The sequence below is a fragment of the Aphanomyces astaci genome (assembly GCF_000520075.1).
Source record: "Aphanomyces astaci strain APO3 unplaced genomic scaffold supercont1.6, whole genome shotgun sequence".
NCBI classification, from domain to species: domain Eukaryota; phylum Oomycota; class Saprolegniomycetes; order Saprolegniales; family Verrucalvaceae; genus Aphanomyces; species Aphanomyces astaci.
In genome coordinates, this window is record NW_009798269.1 from 28525 (window position 1) to 46883 (window position 18359).

The 18359-nt window shown below is 50.6% G+C and overlaps 8 protein-coding genes across 10 annotated transcripts; 3 read left to right on the plus strand and 5 right to left on the minus strand.

Annotated features, from left to right (window-relative positions):
- Positions 1 to 1690: 1690 nt before the first annotated feature.
- Positions 1691 to 3205, plus strand: H257_03329 (hypothetical protein; the record flags this gene model as incomplete). Its single annotated transcript, XM_009827340.1, has 4 exons — positions 1691 to 2151; positions 2224 to 2541; positions 2616 to 2776; positions 2895 to 3205. The coding sequence occupies 4 exons, from the start codon at positions 1691 to 1693 to the stop codon at positions 3203 to 3205; spliced, it is 1251 nt and encodes a 416-aa protein (XP_009825642.1).
- Positions 3206 to 4027: 822 nt separating this feature from the next.
- Positions 4028 to 5462, minus strand: H257_03330 (hypothetical protein). The gene is made up of 4 exons (XM_009827341.1): positions 5247 to 5462; positions 4957 to 5196; positions 4557 to 4898; positions 4028 to 4492 (listed from the first exon to the last, which is right to left on the minus strand). Exons 1-4 carry the CDS (start codon positions 5412 to 5414, stop codon positions 4094 to 4096), a joined length of 1149 nt encoding a protein of 382 aa, XP_009825643.1. The 5' UTR covers positions 5415 to 5462; the 3' UTR covers positions 4028 to 4093.
- Positions 5463 to 8856: 3394 nt separating this feature from the next.
- H257_03331 (hypothetical protein) lies at positions 8857 to 9442 on the plus strand. Its single transcript, XM_009827342.1, has 2 exons — positions 8857 to 8916; positions 8978 to 9442. Exons 1-2 carry the CDS (start codon positions 8886 to 8888, stop codon positions 9349 to 9351), a joined length of 405 nt encoding a protein of 134 aa, XP_009825644.1. The 5' UTR covers positions 8857 to 8885; the 3' UTR covers positions 9352 to 9442.
- H257_03332 lies at positions 9413 to 11863 on the minus strand. Of its 2 annotated transcripts, none has more exons than XM_009827343.1 (8): positions 11796 to 11863; positions 11696 to 11735; positions 11605 to 11651; positions 10901 to 11528; positions 10518 to 10837; positions 10276 to 10455; positions 9744 to 9919; positions 9413 to 9681 (listed from the first exon to the last, which is right to left on the minus strand). In XM_009827343.1, the coding sequence occupies exons 1-8, from the start codon at positions 11796 to 11798 to the stop codon at positions 9486 to 9488; spliced, it is 1590 nt and encodes a 529-aa protein (XP_009825645.1). In that variant the 5' UTR covers positions 11799 to 11863; the 3' UTR covers positions 9413 to 9485. The 2 variants fall into 2 exon arrangements, with proteins under 2 accessions (XP_009825645.1, XP_009825646.1); XM_009827344.1 differs by having other exon boundaries at positions 10081 to 10455.
- A 24-nt stretch (positions 11864 to 11887) lies between these two features.
- On the minus strand, positions 11888 to 13242 carry H257_03333. Of its 2 annotated transcripts, XM_009827345.1 has the most exons (6): positions 12919 to 13242; positions 12781 to 12870; positions 12644 to 12718; positions 12442 to 12561; positions 12333 to 12397; positions 11888 to 12275 (listed from the first exon to the last, which is right to left on the minus strand). In XM_009827345.1, the coding sequence occupies exons 1-6, from the start codon at positions 13214 to 13216 to the stop codon at positions 12021 to 12023; spliced, it is 903 nt and encodes a 300-aa protein (XP_009825647.1). In that variant the 5' UTR covers positions 13217 to 13242; the 3' UTR covers positions 11888 to 12020. The 2 variants fall into 2 exon arrangements, with proteins under 2 accessions (XP_009825647.1, XP_009825648.1); XM_009827346.1 differs by having other exon boundaries at positions 11888 to 12397.
- A 27-nt stretch (positions 13243 to 13269) lies between these two features.
- Positions 13270 to 14387, plus strand: H257_03334 (hypothetical protein). Its single transcript, XM_009827347.1, has 3 exons — positions 13270 to 13905; positions 13967 to 14017; positions 14075 to 14387. Exons 1-3 carry the CDS (start codon positions 13309 to 13311, stop codon positions 14330 to 14332), a joined length of 906 nt encoding a protein of 301 aa, XP_009825649.1. The 5' UTR covers positions 13270 to 13308; the 3' UTR covers positions 14333 to 14387.
- Positions 14383 to 15337, minus strand: H257_03335 (hypothetical protein; the record flags this gene model as incomplete). Its single annotated transcript, XM_009827348.1, has 3 exons — positions 14383 to 14591; positions 14831 to 14888; positions 14948 to 15337. 3 exons carry the CDS (start codon positions 15335 to 15337, stop codon positions 14401 to 14403), a joined length of 639 nt encoding a protein of 212 aa, XP_009825650.1. The 3' UTR covers positions 14383 to 14400.
- A 78-nt stretch (positions 15338 to 15415) lies between these two features.
- Positions 15416 to 18189, minus strand: H257_03336 (hypothetical protein). Its single transcript, XM_009827349.1, has 3 exons — positions 17394 to 18189; positions 16109 to 17339; positions 15416 to 15784 (listed from the first exon to the last, which is right to left on the minus strand). Exons 1-3 carry the CDS (start codon positions 18144 to 18146, stop codon positions 15480 to 15482), a joined length of 2289 nt encoding a protein of 762 aa, XP_009825651.1. The 5' UTR covers positions 18147 to 18189; the 3' UTR covers positions 15416 to 15479.
- Positions 18190 to 18359: the final 170 nt, after the last annotated feature.

An 18359-nucleotide genomic window follows, 5' to 3' on the forward strand; every position in this document is an offset into this window, starting at 1 on the left:
TATAAAAGAATGAATGAATAAAAATTCAATTGGACTTTTTGCGCTTAACATTTGGCTTTCTGGTTGGCTTGGAAGCGTTCGTGTGCAAGCCTTCCTTCGTGAACAAGTCGCCATCAGTGACAACACGCTTTCTCGCCTTCTTCGGTGTTCGCGCAGGTACGGTAATGACGTTCTCACGTGCATACTCTTGAGTTCTGATCCAGGCGGCTGCACCAAGGTCGCTATTGACACAGTTCTTGGATTGCAAGTCGAGGCGCTTCAACATGGCGGGCAACGATAACGGCCAGGCACCGCAGGTACGAAAACCGTTCTTGAACATGCCTCCAGCATGGCAACGGTCGTACTGAAAGTCGTGACTGATCAGTTTGTTGAACGCAGTGCCTGCAATCGAGATCGCATTCGATCGCGGCAAGGTGTCAGTGTTCGCTGCGCGCAGGTACGTCGTCACAGCTGTCTTGATGTCGCGCTTGAATGTGCGAAAGATTGCGACGTCCAACGGCTGAAGCAAATGCGTCGCGTTTGCAGGTAAGTAGACCAACACAATACCATACGCTTCGCAGATCATCTCACTGTCTACGCCGTGATGAGAAGAGCAATTGTCTAGGACAAGTACGGCAGGTCTAGCGGCACGGCAGCGAAGCTTCCACTCTCCGAAGGTAATCAGCCAGTTGTTGAAGATCGCTGAGTTCATGAACGCTTTAGGAGCCGTGGTCACAAGCGCGTCATCGACAGGACACTCGTCCAAGATAGTACTCTCGCAGGACTGTCCAGGGAGAATAAACGCCGGGGGAACGAGAGTGCCGTCGGATGCAGCAGCCACGACAATGGTGAGGTGGTACGGTGGGGTATTTTCTTCATACCAAACGTTCTTTGACCCGCGAATGGCGACGACTTTCTTGTTTTGGGACTTTGTCTTGAAGCTCGTTTCGTCCATGTTGTAGACATCTGCCGCGGTGCACGAGAATCCCAGAGTGCCTTTGATTAGCGCGTTAAAGTAATGTATTATACCTTCTTTGTTAACTGCGTTGCGACTCTTTGACAGCTTCTGAGCCACGCGGTCAGCAATGATAGGGTTGCGTACACAAAACTTATGGTACCATCCTCGAGTAACGTTCCGTGGTACGCCATGGTATACAGCCAATATCGAGTTCGCCTTGTGGATGACTTCCCCTCGCTCAACCGGCATTCCACGACGTTGCATCGCAGCGATCCAAGCAACAAGGTCCTGCTCAATCGATGAGGGGAGAGCTTGGTGCGGCCCTCGCTTGTTGATGGAAATGGCGCCAGTGTCCTTCTTCATCTTGATGTAGTGGAACAACGTGGCCCTGGAGACAGCAGAGCTCCGGACGACAGCCGCTTTGGACTCACCAGCTTCGACGCGCCGAATCGCATCAAGGATTTGATGATACGTGGCGGGCATGTTTCAAAATGGGAAAGTCAAAAGTCAATGAGTATTTTTATTCAATTGGCGCGAAAAAATTGCGCCAAATATCGTCACTCGAGTTTGTATATAATTACAACCACGAATATTATCATATCCAATCAAATTCACTCAACTCAAAATGCAGAAGTACTATTGGTGAAAACTCAAACCGTCCAGGAATTAGGTGCCGTCTAGTTAATCGGTGCACTACCTTACCACGATCAGCAACACGACCATGTCATTTGAGCTGTAGCAGCAGCATTGTGGATGCGAAGCTCTACTATCGTCGTCGCTGTCGGCGCCCTTGTGTCATGTCAACAACTGTCCACGGTATCTGCCAGCAGCCCCACTGGTCATTCCAACAGTGTTACGACCTCAAGTCGATCCTTGCGTGCCCATCACCACCACCACAAGCCCACAACAACTACGTTACCACGACCTACACACCACAAGCTCCGCCATTCTCCGTCGCAACCACACACAAACCCCGCCACAGCGGTGGACTTTGCACTGTCGTGTGAGTTTGAAGGCACTTCACTTCGAAATCGCCAAACGCTGCAGCTAACTGGGTCGAAAGGTCACAAGGGACGTTTGTACACTGTGTGTTTGGATGGGAAGGTTGTATGCCACGAAGAGCTCGGCGTAGCCGACACACCCGCCCTAGTGGACATGAACTGCTCTGCGATCTCTCCTAGCCGGCGATTAGTGTACTCCCCAAGTGGCTACCGGTACCCATGTATATGGTTGTTAGATGATTCAATAGCTTGGTGGTGCCCCTCTGACTCAAACATGGCCGCAAGGCGTCGTACAGTATGCTACATCATCGCGTCCAACTTTACATCATCGCAACGGGCGCAGATTGATAACGCCATGTCGCAGTTCCAAGACGAGACCACCATTCGATTCCTCGAGGTTTCTGCGTGTTCGGTCAATGTCACGATGATCGGCGGCAAGGCCATCTGTGGCAACTGCCTCAACTACGCCAATATTAACAACTGGGACGCAGGATGCTACGCTGCCGTGGGCTTCCAGAACGCTGACCCCCAAGTCCTCAACCTGAACGCCGCCTGCTTTGACGACCTCACAGGCACTGGCCGTGTCGTCCATGAAGTTAGTTGGTCATTTCTACATGCACCTGATACAGTAGTACTTACTACTGCACTCGTTGACATTATTGGCACTCTACCGGTAGTTTGACTACGCGCTATCGGGCACATTCGCACCCCGAGCGCAAAGTGATTGTCATCCCAGTCGAGCTTAAAGTATCGAGAAACAACTACCAAGTGTTTACAACTGCCGTCAAACTATTCAAGAACGACCCCGCCTCGATCATGCACTACGGATCCACGGCGGGTTGTGCATTCCCAAACACGGTCGTTGTTATCTTACTACAGTACTGTACCCACACGCATGCTCGGGCGTTGCTTAGCTCGTTGGTCCGTGTCGTGACTTTTGATCTACCTAACGTTAGCGTCGATTCAGTACTGCCTCGTGTCTCAATCACCAGACCAGGACAACTGCATCCTCCCCACGCGGGATGCCTGCGATGAAAAAGGGTCGGAAGTGCTGGGCCAACGCATGAAGCTGAGTCCGTTAGACTTGGAATCCGTGGTTCAGCTGTATGGCAATGTCACAACCAGACAACGGTGCATTGAGCTGGGCCACAAAGAATGCCCTTGCGAGGAAGGTCGGGGGCAACCGAACTCCACACCGCCGAGTCCAGCTACGTCCAGCAACGGGTTCTTTCGGTTTCTTGCAGAATTGACACGGTGGTTTGCATAAGAACATCTCCGAATTCTTACTTTGTTGTCATGGTGGAAGTATAAAATTGTAACGTTAGTGACGCACGCATTTGTCCCAGTGATGTCTACGTCTAACTACGGTAGTACATACAGTACTGTAGTTGGCTCTTGCCAACATCAATTGCCAGCGTTGCGTTTAAACCGAGATCATTCACTTCGAGTGACGATCTCATGTATTCCAACACCTACCACGCGTTGAATTCACTACAGTAAGATGGCAACACGTTTGTCCATGAGATGTTCTGCGGAAAGTAATATTGTGCTTTTCACCCAATTCGAAGAATTTTCGAAATCACCATAAATCAAAATGATTGGCTAAAATGTGCAGTATGATTGGCTATAAAGAATAAATGATGGTATCTCCACACCTGCATACAGTGTACCATAAATTAGAACAACACAGCCGTAATTTTCTACTCAGTAGTACTATTCGAAGTTACGGATAATTTATCTATTATCCGGGAAATTAAATATTTGGTTTGCAGCGACACTAACAGTAAATTTTCTCGTTTTGCCGACAACACACCAAATTTCCCGGATAACGTACATTTATCCGAAATTGTACCGGATACAACAAATGCTATCCGGGAAAACCGAAGTGTACAGTTAATTTTAGTGACAAATATACTCTTAAAAGAGTAGTAGTACTATTAATAATACTTCTTCACAATAAACATGGATAATAGGTTCTTTCAACCCACCCACGCCGAAAGAAATATGTCGAATCCACAATAAGCATCCTGGTGCAAGCGAAAAACCCTTCCCTCTCCTGTCGACCTCGGAACGTCTGTTGCACCAGCTTACTCGAATGGAAAACACTTAGGTTTTGTATGATACATTTCGCGGCTACCAATCCACCAATCAAATCTCACGACGCGGTGCCACCTAGGTCGTGGAGGTTGCCGTGGAGTATCCGGAGGCCAATCTCAGACGAGTCATGCAGGTAACCCATGAATTCCTCCGTGACAAGGCCGACGGGGGCGTTGGCGGCATTAGCCAACGGGCGAAGGAGCGACACCATCTTGGCGGTCGTGACGTTGGTGCTGGGGTTGGCATACACGACCAAGTACCCGTTTTCGTCATGGCGAGAAAAGTTGTCGCCTGCGGGGTACCTCTCGTCGTCGAGGAAGCACCGGTAGACGAACGTGATGCCGGCCGACGTCATGGTTCGGTGGCAGATCGAGTACGATTCGACCAGGGGCTGGCCCTGTGCGAACTGGCACTGGTACCGCGAGTAGAATGTATAGGGGTCCACTTCTTCTAGCACCTATGACACACCTCCATTCTTATAACTCGTAACTAAGTATACACAGACGACGATAACGACGTACCTCGCACCGCGCCGTGGTGTCGTAATGCATGAGTTGCTTGAGCTGGTAGTGGATGAGTCGCCAGATCGCGTCGCTGACTTGGCCGACGGAATAACCCGGGAATTCAACCACCCGGATGACTTCGATCTCGATCTTGGAGTTGTGTGTCACTTGCGGCTGAAAACGCACAAAGGTTTCCGTATGTGGCAATGGCATCGTGGGTGGCGACAGGTGCTTGGACGCCATGACGCTATCGACTTCGCTCAAGGCCGTGGCGATGGTGTCGCGGAAGCGGCGCTCACGGGTCTGGGGGTCGCTAGGGAGGAAGTAGAGCGGATTCGTCGGTTGCTTGCGCGCAAAGACCTGTAACATATGGAGTAAGTCCAGGAGTTGCCCCCGGATGCGACGGAGTGGGTCGTACACAAAGGGCAGACTGGCTCATGAAGAATGACTCGAGCAGCTTTAGTGTCTCCATCTGGGACAGCAGTTTGTCTCGCAGCGACGAATTCTGGTCCTCGGCATCCCGCAGCAGGTTTTCCTGGGTCTCAGCCTCGCGCTTCCTGCGCTTCGCTTCGGCTTCTTGGATCACCTTGCGTTCATGCAACTGTAGTAGCTCTACCTCCAGCGCTCGCTTCCGTGACACCAAGTAATCCACTTCATTCTAACGACGCCGACACTTTGAGCATATAGTTGCTGCGAGGAGCCCATTACCTTGCGTCGTTCGCGGTAGTACACGCTAGCTTTCTTGACGGCCTTGTCTTTATCCGCCTCATTCTGCTCCTTTTTGCCTGTCATCTCGGGGCTGCTGAGCGTGAACTCCACTAGCTTCTGCGTCTCGTGCTCGTCCAGGAAGCTCTCCAGGTCGAACAAGTTGTCCATGCTCCGCTCGGCGAAATTGTTCGACTGCGTGGCACACACCAAATGTCGTATCCGGAATATGGAGGTCGAATATGACTGAAGTGTAGAGTCCGTATAATGACACTTCTATCCGGATACTGTCTATTCACAGGCAAAACTGCCACCAGAATCATATTTTTCGCATACATTTGTTTCGTTCCGACCAACTGTTAGGGCATGGCCGCTGATTGGTTCAAATCTCACTTTTCGAGGTAACTGATGTGTTCACGCTTTCCGGCATGGTATCCCAGGCAGGGATTTTGCGGCTGACTCGAAGTAGAGCTGAAGTTGGCATAGTATAGTGCTCAATGTATCGTTAGTAGAAAATACAGTAGAAGTTGTTAATAGCATTTGTTAACAATCGTAGCATATGTTTACATTTTGTAACCTGCCAAGAAATGACTCGACCAATGAACGTTTGGTGATCATTTGAGACATGGTTAATTGAACCAGTTAACCTTCAATACTGAAGGTTTCGTCGAAAAAAAGCATATTTTGGCAATTTCATACAAATTGAACAAAAGTGAAAAATTCTCTGGACCCAAAATTTGGAGAATGCAAGAGACCAACGTTATCTAAAAGTTGGCAATGAATTGTTGATCAGTTTGATCATCCACAGTCCAAAATACTTCGAAGTCCGTAGTACGTGACATACAAATCCTTCGAATTACTCTGACAGTGAACCAAATTTCCGAAATACTTATTGGACAAAAATGGGTGTGTGATCCAGGCCCACACTCTACGGATCTGAAGACATATTCGTTCAAAACTTGGAGTGAGGCAAAAAGTTCCGAAGCAATTCGTCCTGTAAGGTGATTCATGTAATTCCCGACCAGCTTGGCCTACTTTCTGAGTGCCATAACTTGTCACTCCTTCATCCGCTGAGGCTGCGAAAACACGCATTTTGAAGATCGTCACGAGCTTTATAACTTTATGCAGGTCCCAACATTTGTATCGCATGGTCAATTTGCTCGTCGAATTTCTAAAATTGAAATTTCCCTGTGTGAACTTAATTCCCCGCCAGTAAGTTACTTGAATAATGTATACCTGATTTGGGTGGCAAAATCCTCAGAACCTCTTAATAATGATATTATAAAGTATTAAAGTAATTAAATTTAGAAGTGCAACTTATATAAAAACTGTATTCCATGTCGAACAAGCAGAATATGAAATCTTACAAGTATGTGATACAAGAGTACGTAATTTTGTCCAATCATCGACCATGGATGATTGTGATTGGCCATTTGCTGGCCGGGAATTGCATGCTGGCCAGGAATTACATGAATCACCTTACTCTATTATTAAATAATAGTACAGCAAACGTTCCTGTATTAACGGTAAGAACAATTAGCACCTTTTCTAAACAAACCGGTATATTCATTTGATAGATAATATTTTGAAAGCATTCCAGTCGATGTGTATCACTCTGTACATCGCATCAATAGACACTCCACTTCCGTCAGAAATCTCCTCATTCACGCTGTTGTCACATGCCTTTTTAGAGCTGATAGATCGTAGGTCACGTCGCTCCGGGTACTATACCTCGTTGAAAGCTTAAGCAATATGCCAATGGAACTGATAGGACTTGATACATCGGAATCTAAGGAAACAGGCTGATTGATGAATCTGAATGAACTCACATTTGTATAGATACAGTCAGTATATACTATACGTACTGTACCGGTATGTATATACTTCGAAGTATATGTATAAATATCACGAGCGCGTCTACATATATGAGCCAGTAGTTTTACTTTCTCGAAATTCAGATTTTATATTACGATTAGTATTAGCCGTGCCCGATCCAGACAGACCCATGCGTGATAACCGGTGTAACGTTACTACCCATTTTGCAGTCAAGTTGGACGAATGCCCGATACATGTGGCCGTGCGCCCGATATGCTTGGTGGTGTGCTCGATATAATTAGCCATGTGCCCATTTAATTTGGTACACCGAGGTTGTGTGCCCGGTGTGCCCTATATAATTAGCCGGTCGCCCAAGCAATTGCCCATCTGCCCGATGAATTGTGTCGTGTGGCCGATGAAAATCGAACTACTCAAATAATTATATTTCATTAACATGTGAGTGTAAATCAATTTTGGTGGAAACGTCATGTGGTTGAAGGTCGAAGGAAAACTCGCGAAGGCAGAAAGAATTCGAAATGTATACTCGAATAAAGCACGGTTTATGTTCATAATGCGCGCGCTTTCCTCCAATATATTGAAAGTTCATTATTCGAATCACCAAGGAACGCACAGCACGGACGTAGCTGCACCCCCATGAACTCCGGTTATAATGTCAATTGAAGTATTGCCCGTATACTTCAACGTTTCGTCCATACTTTCAACTCCGTCCAAAATTTGAATCTGTCGCGCGCAGAGCTCATTTTTCGATATATTTACCTCAAGGAACGCACCCTCGATGGACGCGCCGAGGCCATGGGCAACATGGGCGTTGGTATGTGACGTCACAGCAACGATGTTGCATGTGTCGTTTAACGACCATTTCTATAGTGAATTGAGTGATTTCCATTTTCATCGGGCACATGACATAATTCATCGGGCAGATGGGCAATTGCTTGGGCACACGGCCAATTACATGGAGCCAAATTTATCGGGCATACAACCTCGGTGTGACAAATTAATTGATATCGGGCACACCGCTAAATATATGGTGCACTTCATCTAAAAACTTCCAACTGGCCAAATTGAAGAGTGAAGGTTTTATTATTTAACGTGCAATTAATATAGTTAAACCCAAATTCCAGATACGTTAAATACCGATTTCATACGTTTTATCCCTGGAGTGGGAGGTTAAAGGTCCCACCTGCCTCCGGATATTAAATACGGATAAGAATCATATACAAAAATCAAGATACATTTGAGCGGCCACCCCTATGGCCAAATATCCCAGCGCCCATGTAAAATACCGCTAGGTTAAATATCTATTTCTGGACCAATTCATCACCAAATTTGAATCTGAGACGTAGAATTTCTTCACCACATTGAGATCTGTCGATTCTACGTCTCAATTTGCTGCAATTTTGAGTAATGAATATGAAATAGAAGTCAGAAAATTTTGTGAAAAGTTGGTTGTTTATAGATGACGTGCACCATATCCGGCATTCGTCCAACTTACAGTTAACTGCAAAAAGGTTTAGTACTAGTTAGTACTTAGTATATACGCATAACGTTATACGTATACTTCAAGTAATACACTAGTACTCGAGTAATGACAAGGAATCACCAAATCGGAAGTTGATTGGATGCTGCACAACGGCATCACCAACGGTGTTTGGTTTCGTTGAGAATTATTCGTTACAGTATTCTGAATTTTACTGTAATATTTAAAGATAATCTCCAAAAGCACTCAAATTTATTCAGAAATTTGGACGTATTGACATGTCATTGCTTTTTTTGCACCATCCCATTCAACAACATACCAGTATCGCGATGGACATGCCAGACTGCAGTTCCGTCCTGGGTACGCAATCGCATCTGCTGCGCTACGTATGCATGTTAACCTCATCGTGTGTACCATGCAGAGCTAGGCGAAGCGCTCCGACAAGGCCGCTTGGACGACACACCACTTCGCCAGACCACTCCATCGTTGGCCTCGTTCGTGGACTCGACGATTGAGTCCCGATACGACAAGTGGCGGCGCTGCGACGACGTCATTGCGCACTATAAAGAGAACCAAGCAACGGAGACACGGCAGAAGGACTATCTGCAGGTAGTGTTGTGTTCGGGGCGCTCCTTGTGTCCAGACGTGACGGAATCGTGGGCCAACTGCGTCAAGCATTGGAAGGGCGACCACGAACTCCAATGTCAGTTTGTCAAGCGTATGGTGGAGCGTTGTTTGCGCGGCGAGGCGACCGAGATGCTGCGACTCATGGATCCTGCCAAGTTTCCCAAGTAGTATCCCATATCCTTCCTTGTATATATATATAACATCCAGAGCTACAGTAGCAGTTATATGCCGACGGACTACTCAATATCGAATGTTCGTGTTATAGCAGCAGCAGCGAATATGAGACGTTGTACGTCCCTCTACTATTGCACCACATAGGACTCTGTCGACAGGAGCTGGTCAAATCCATACTGGACAGGGCTTTGATCGCTAGTTTTAAGCACGTGGTCCACGGCCAAGTCGCAGTAGGTCGTGCGCGAGTAAAACGACACTTGGATGGGGAAGTACGCGTCCAAGTTGGTGCCGCGGATGGTAAATTCGAGGGACCCCGAGTTGTTCCTATGACCATGGGGGGGTTAAGCACCTCATTTAAGCTTGGAAGGGTGTGTGTGATGACTCACGACGACGAGATGGACGGGATGCGCCACAGTACGACGTGGTCGGTCGGGTTGTGACGGTACTCGCCGTCGATTTGCGACACGTGCGGCGGGTCCACCACCCCCGTGGGAATTTGAATCACAACGTTCTCCAGCACCATGTTGTCGCGATCCATCGAATACTCCAAGCTCACGGTCGTCTACACACATATATATATATATGGTGGCTTTCAGTCGAATTTGCTAAGTTTGTGTGACATCGTCCACAAATGGAGGAGTTTCATTGGATAAAAAAAGGAATCAAGTGTTTTTGATTGCAATATGATTGGCTAAAAAGATTCCAGGTAGTCCCAAAAGATACCTCGTTAAACTTGGTTTTCTATCATATTTCACAGGTCCGGCGATTTTGTTCGCTTCAACCAACCGTTGAGAGACCATGTTGCTTAGATAGATGTTGCTTAGGTAGATGATCATCACACACACAAGACAAAACATATCCAACCCGGCACAAATCACACGAATATATATATATATATAGATAGATCGATATCTCTACCTTTCCGTTGGACTCTTCCTCGGGCCAGCATGTAATGTTGAGAGGGAGGAACGCCTCGTCTTGGGTCTTGATCGCCCATCGCAACACGGCGACGCGGGATGGCGGAAACGGCTTGGTGTCGTCCTTGAGCGCCAAAATCGACTGCGCTTCAAACAGCTTCTTGTCCACTTTAGGGTGCGTCTACCACACAATCGAAACATCGTCACAGAAACATCATCACATATATAACCTCGAAAACGTACTTGAAAATTGACGCCGTTGGCCGACGAATGGCGCAAGTGCAGTCGGCACGCCGAGCTGTCGGGGTCATGGCCTGCGACGAACAAGCTGCCCTTGACTTCAAGCTGTTCGACGGCGCCGTCGCGGTTGAGCTGCACCGACACCTTTTCTTCGATTGCTAGAGACACTGGATCGGTACTCCCGACCGCGTCTGGCAGCTTGGGCTCGGCGGCGATGCTCGATGCCGCCGACGTCACCGGCGGGATGTCCTGGAGGTCGTCTTCTGCGGCCATTGCATCCAGGAAACTGCTGCCCTGCTTGCTTCCCCCGCCCAACTTCATGCCTACATTCAGTTCGTGTCACTTCTCCATATATAGACACTACAACGAGCGGATTTCGAACGTACCTGAAGACTTGGACGATAAGGATGGCGCCGGGGCCTTGAGAGGCTCTGGAGTGTACTCCTTGGGGGTAGACGCACCAAACGACGACTGCGACGAGTACGACGACGACGCCGCCGTGGGGGACGCGTACCCGCTGCCAAAGCCAGCGTACCCCGAGGCCTTGGCCGAGATGCCCGCCGCGCGCTCCTGCCGCGCCTTCTCGCGCTGCTCTTCCTTGATCCGGACCTCTTGGCGCTTGCGGTCGGCGGTCGCGTTTTCGAGCTTGGTCTTTTGAATCATCAGGTGCAGCTTCTCTTCGTGCGACTCCATTTCCAGATTGGTTCGGATTTGCTGCAAGTTGATCTGTTCGGCGTGACCCCCCGCCGTCAGCAGCTCGTCGAACCCAAACACAAGGTCGAACTGCTTGTCGCGGATGTGCGCCTCGGTTAGCGGACCGCAAATGTCGGGCACCAACTTGGCCAGCAGCTGCATCGTGTGCAAGTCTTCGACAATGTTACTCGTCTTGTTCGTGATGAGCAAGAGGAAGTACGACTCGATGGGCTGGTACACGTAACGCACGCTCTCCGTGTCGATAAACGTGTGCTGGCGCGTCTCGCTCGCCAGTAGCTTGGGAAACGCGGTCAACAGGCCCTGCATCCCCTCGTCAGCGTTGCCATCGTCGACATCGTCGCCGCCATCGCGTTCATTATGCTAGGATAGTTCGTACCTCGAGACGAATGCGTGACACTTCCACGAACTGGCGGGCCACCATGACTACGCAAAGATACGTCAGTGGCAATATTCGGCGAAGGTGATACCTTTGCCATTCTTTGAGAGGAGCGCGGCAGACAAGACAACCTACATCAGGGAGGTACAAGCATGAGGGTCTTCATCGTCATGGACGTAGCATCCGCCTACCATGATGCAAGGACAAGAATGCTAGGGTCAAGTGTCGTCGGTCAGGGAGGAGCTGTGCTCGAAAATGAGGTGGCCGGGAATACCATCATTTTAGCCAATCCAAATGGTCCACATCGTGGAATTCGCTTTATTTATAACCAATGAAAAGCGACCAACAAAATCCACCCCCCCGCGACTTAACTTTCCGATTGTGATGATGATGGCATTTCCATCAGCTTATGTACACTACGTGACCGTGGAACTGCTGTGCGACAGGGAATGGAGCATCTCCGCCATCTTGGACGACGTCATGTCGTCAAAACCCATGACGGAAGACCGCTTCTGCATCATGCGACGATAGATGGGCTCAATCTGTGTGTCCTCGCTCACGCAAATGTTCAGGTCGCGAATGATGCCGTCGTCGATGCTGTAGCACCATCCATGCACGCTCACGTTGTGCCCGCGCTTCCACGCTTTCTGTACGATTCGAGTGTGGCACACCTACCAACCATACAACAACATCCCGATTAGAACGTCAGTCTCCGACTCTGGCATTACGTTGTACACCGATTTGGCAACGTTGGCCTCCGTGAGCATGTGCAGCACTTCGTCTTCCCCTAAGTCTACGAGTAGTCTGTCATCGTGTGCGATTGACAGTGTTAATTACCTTTGAACTTCTTCCGCTGTTCAATGTACAAGTCCTTGATGTTGCGGATCCAGTTGTCGACCATCCCGAACTCTTGACGGCTCAGCGCAGCTTTAACGCCAGAGCAACCGTAATGACCACCTAACCGAGGAGTCACATGGATCGTAAAGTTGCCGACGCATATTGCTCTCGGCTACGTCCATGGTCGTAAACGGATACGTACACACGATGATGTGCTTGACTTTTAAGTGGACGACGGCATATTCGATCACCGACAGGCAGTTCATATCGCTGTGGACTACATCATCGTGACCATACGAGACACAATGACCGCATGCAGCAATCATAGTTGCTCCTTACCGACTTCGTTCGCCAAGTTGACATGCACAAACACTTCGCCGGGCTTGAGATTCAGAATTTGATTCGGCGGGACGCGGGCGTCCGAACACCCTGATACGAAGCGTCAGTTGCGTCGTAGAAGTGGAATGTCAGACGTACCGATCCATAAGATCTCGGGGGATTGCTGCTTGGACAGCTTTTGAAAGAAGAATGGCGCCGACTCGACGACGGACTCGGCCCACAATCGGTTCCGTTCGAGCAGCTCGTGGAGTCCCTTCTTCCCATCCGATATCTTAATGCTCCCGGTCACCATCTCAGGGACATCACTGGCAATTCTTTGCCCTTCTTCATGCTGTGTTGTTTCCAAAATCACCGCCATGTCAAAGTGCCGATGGGGCGGCGCCATAATCCCTTCATCCATGGACCAAAATTGGTTTGACAAGATCGCGTTGGTCATCCGGATAACCCGAACCGTTTCGCATATCCGGACAATCTGGTTTCGATTTTCGCAAGAATCTACACCCATTTGACCTTGCCCGACAACTTGTCATGATGGCTTGCCGACGCATCCTTGCGCCTTCTTTCGCTCGAAGATCGATGTCTGCCCTTGCTGGGAGCGGTCTTGATGGGGCGTCAACGGTGTGCTCGCCTTCGCTCGTGGTGTTCGACAAAGATGGCACGCTCATTGACTTCAACCTCATGTGGGGGGGATGGGTAGAGTCCGTGGCTTGGAAAATGGAGATGACAACGCGGCGCCCGGTGCGCGAGAAGTTCTTCGATGCAATGGGGTACGACTGGGTTGGTCGTGCGATTCGTTCGAAAGGCGCGTTGTGCTGCACCCCGATGGGAGAACTGTACCAAATCGCGCACAAAGTCATGGTCGACGAAGGGATGTCCGTTGGTGACGCCAATACCGCCCTCGATAAAGTATGGCATTTGCCCGACCCCGTGGAAACGTCACGTCCACTTGGCGACATCACCGGGCTCTTCCTCACTATCAAGAAGATGGGCATGAAGATCGCGATCTGCACCGCCGACAACCGCGACGCCACCGTCCAAACCATGCACCATCTTGGTGTATCTCACTTGGTGGATGCCCTGTCGTGCGGAGACGACCAGTTGCCGGCGAAACCAGCGGCGGAGCAGGTCGGTCTTGGTCATTATTCCGAGGGAAATGTCTCGTCATCGTTACATCGTTTTGCTGTAGGTATGGACATTATGTCACAAACTGGGGGTTGATCCTCACAACACCATCATGGTACATGCTCCCATACGTATACCGTCCGAACTTGAGGGTGGTCTCACGATGCATTAGGTTGGTGACACGAGCACGGATATGCGAATGGGGTTGAATGCTGGCTGCGGGCTCTCTGTGGGGATCCTCGGCGGCGCGTCGTCGCTGGACGACCTCGCCCGTGAAGCCGACGTCCTCATCCCTTCCCTCACCAAGCTGCCCAAGATCCTCTTCCAGTACAGCCGACAAAGTGCCGCGGCGGCCTCCACCCATGCATCGTCGGCTTCCGCTCACGTCAACAGCGCCTCGTCATCGTCCCAGCATCCTCAACACCAATAAGCTAGGACGTTGCCTCTCGAAGACTACATGCAGAACACATTAAAACGAGATTGTGTTTGGTTTTCCTTTCATCGATACTTTAACGGCACTTGCAAGGGCTTGAGCCGCCGTACGTTTGACGGTGGAGCGCCGTCGGCACTTGGCTTGTCGTCGACGGTCAGCGCCCCTGGCTGCAGCCCCACAAGGCCGCTCCCTGGCCGTACAAGCATCGCCGCATGATGCGACGCTTTCTTGGACTGCAATACATATGACTTGGCGCCTGCAACGCATATATATGCAGGTAGATACTCTATCTGTCAACAAATATAGATAGTACCCGTATTTGTCGTTGATCTGACCATGAAATATAAAACGTGAATATAATTATTCCATCATTCCATGTATTCAAAATCTCGAATCAATAGGACAATTGGAATATTTTAATAAAAATGGTCAAATGATAATTCACTGTCAATTGGGGGTACAGTAGTACGGGTATTTGGGGTACAGTACTAGTACCTAACTGCTGCTGGTCGTGTGGTTGGATGTCGTCTGCTGTACGTGACTTTTGCTTCTTCTACTCACATCATAATGCTGAATGTACGTTGAACATCTCCAACTTGCGGTGGTGTGTACCTGTGCTGTCGATGGCTCGCCAATGTCTTCGACATCGTGACCAACGCGCTTGATCTTGTTCAAGTTGTCGGTCAGTACATACGTTTGTCGAGTCTCGTACGGTTCGTCTGGCTGTTTGGCGGACGAACTCACGCTCGAATACCGCGGGCGAGTGACAGCACTCCGATGTGACGGGGCTTTGTCCACGTTGTCGGCCGTCAAGGCCCCTTCGTCGTCGCCGTACTCGACCGATGCTGATGGTAGTTTGGTCGACCAGTTGTGACTTCGTGAGACGGATACTGTTCCGACGGATGGCGCGGCGGGAGGGTGGCCACTCACACTCGTGTCGGCCAAGGTCGCGTACCCGCCGTCTTCTTGGGGAGGGGCGTATTTGGCGCTCGAGTTGCCCATGTGGAAAAGCGTGGTGGACGGTTACATGTTGTGGTCAGTTCCATTAGGAATGTGTGCGGCAGTTACATTGGGTTATTTCGTGGCGGATCTACTATTATTATTATTAAAACTGCAACAGTACGACGTTACTACAGTATGTACGTTACTGGGCCTCGTCATCCTCAACCACAATATCCGGAAAGTCGTCATCGTCACCGTCGTCGTCGGCGGCATCGTTCGCTGCCGGTGCTACGTCGACGGTGGGCTGTTCAACCACGTCGTCATTCTCCACAGTGGCTTCATCTTGGTATTCCAGTTCGTCGACATCGCTAGCAACTTCCACAGCAACGTCTGCTTCGTTGTCCTGTTCAGCACCCTCGTCGGCAAGCACTGGCTTCTCGTCGTCCATATCGTCCTCGTCCTCTTCCTCGTCGTTTCCCTTGGCCTTCTTTGTATATTGACGTCCATCTACAGCAAAACAGTCACTCAACATTGAACATCCATTATGATATCCTATTGTCCAGTTGATTCGAAATTGGAGTGTGTTTGGGTGCTGCTCAATCGAATGACTAGCACCAAAATCGGCACACAATCGATCGACCAATCAAAACCAAGAACACGAATCAAGTAGCCAATCAAATCCACTCTTCGAATAATTCAACACAGAATTAGTGTGTGACTGAAATTAGTGTGATACTGGACGATCTTTACATACAAGAAGGACAAACAATCCATCGATAGATTTGGCGAATCAGCCCAAAAGTCAGGACAATATATCATTTCTTGTCGTACCAGTCTCCACGTCATCACTCTCGTCTACTGGTTGGTCCCAATCCATGTCTGCCTCCAATCGCTTGGCTTGTTGGGCAGACGCATAGCTACTGCTCCCCCCCCCACTGACTGACGGTGTGACATGCTCCCCCCCGCCACTGATGGACGTCCCAAGTGCCATTGGCGGAGCCCGCGGGTGCAAGATGCTTTCTCCGACGTTCGTCGCCAGCTCCCGCCACGGACCGCTCGTCCGTCTCGCCCAGAACTGCATGGTCTGCGGCAAGGCGAGGCCACGAGCCCCCTGCGCGTCGGGGGCCACGACGTTGGCCAAGCTCACTTTGGTCACGACCGACGGGTCCAACGTCTTGTCCCGTTGGCTGGCGTGCACGAGGGCAGTGATTTTCAACCGATCGGACGGGGGCACCCACGACCCGCACACGCTCAGCACGGTCGCGACGGTGCCCAGCGCGGCGTTGGTCGTCGCGCGGGTATGATGCACCTGGTGGATCGACGGCGACGTCCGCTTGACTTCGACGGGGGCTTCTGCCGCCACCCGCTGGCGCTTCTTCTTGTTGCTTTGATGGGCCACAGCCGTCGCGACTTTGGCCGGTTGGACACTCGCGCCGCTCGACGGCGGCGCCAGGTGCTGCAGATGCGACAGCGACCATGCCAATACAAGCCCTCCCACGGCCGTGTACGCGCCGCCGCCCAACGCAGACAAGACCTGTTGCAACGCCTTGTGCAGCATGGGAACGGCTGACGGCACAGTGGCCTGGCAACTCAATTGGACAACCTTTGCAATCGACGATGTAAAGCGAAACATGGGCATCCCCCCACTGGTCACCAGCGACGCCAACAACGACGTGAAATGGGGCTGCAGCAGCGGCAAACTGCCATACAGGACACTGCTGGGCAGTTGCCGGCCGTCTTCAGAGATGGCACTTTGCTTGCCCACGGCATCCGCTCGAAGCGAGAACGCCCGACGCAGTAGGGCCAGGACATCGGGGGCGACGAGCACAATGTCCTTTTCGGCAATCGCAGCAGACGACAACAAGCCCGCTAACATGGACGTGAGGACGTGGACCTTGTACACCAGTCGATGGGCTTGCAAGTACAGCGGCAGCGTCGGCATCACGGCGTCCTTGAGCCAGGGCTTGAGAGCGGCAGGCCGAGTGCGCCCGTCGCTGGCTTTGTCTTTCCCCCCCAAAACGTCCAGTTGATAATGCAGCGTGAGCACCACCCGGTCCACAATCTAGACGTAGTCGCCAACACAGTGATAAGGAAGACGATATCATGGTTGTCGTACCTGCTGCCACGTACTCGTGGTGGCGTCGACGGCAGTGGCATGTGCCACAGCGCCTAGGCAGCTGGACATGGCAGGAAGGATCGAAGTCGCAACTTCCGTGGAGGTCCCGGCAGGGGGGCTCAGCAGTGGAAGGCACGCAGCTTCGATCTTGTTGGCGAATGGACGAAACGTAGTCGAGAGCGACTGGCATCCGACATAAAGCGCTTCGTATGATGCAATGAAGAACGGCGCCGAGGCCGCATTCAGATCGACGTCGCCAACGTGATGGAGCACCAGCGGGACCACGCGGCCGATTTGGTCCACGACGAGTCGCCGCGTGTCCACGGTCGCATGCGCGAGGTTGAACATGAGATGCGTGAGAATGTGCAGCGCAGGAACACACACGGACACGTGCTGGTGCTTGAGTGCGTGGTAGACGACGTCGAGTAGTTTCGGCACACGCTGGTCCAATGCTTCCATGCCGCTGCCTTCGACAGCCACAGCCAAGAAGCGCATCGCGACTTCTTGTCGCAATGCCGCCGAGTCCTTTGTCTGCTGGATCATCGTGTTGTAGAACTTTTGAAGCGCGTTGCCATTGACTACGAGCCGAAACACTTGGTGGTCAGCCAGGACCTGCTGCAGATGAGCTGTTTCGGCCTGGTACAGTTCGTCTACCAGCGGCTCATCCTCTCTTTGAGCGAAGGACAACGCTGTGATGGAAGACAGAAGGTTCTTGGCCTTGGTCGCGCGGACGTCGTCCTGAGGTGCTGCCATCGTCAAAGTAGTCGGGAATTTTGATTGATACCCTCCTCGTGATGGTGAACCGTTATCCCGCCAACCAACGAAACGCGAGCAGGGTCAATCCTTGTACAATTAATATTATCCTCTATAATCAAATCCTTCAAAAGTGAGAAATTTGACTGTGAATTTGTGACACGAAATCGAGGGGCAAATTCTTGTGTTTTTGGCGTTTTCTACATAACAACC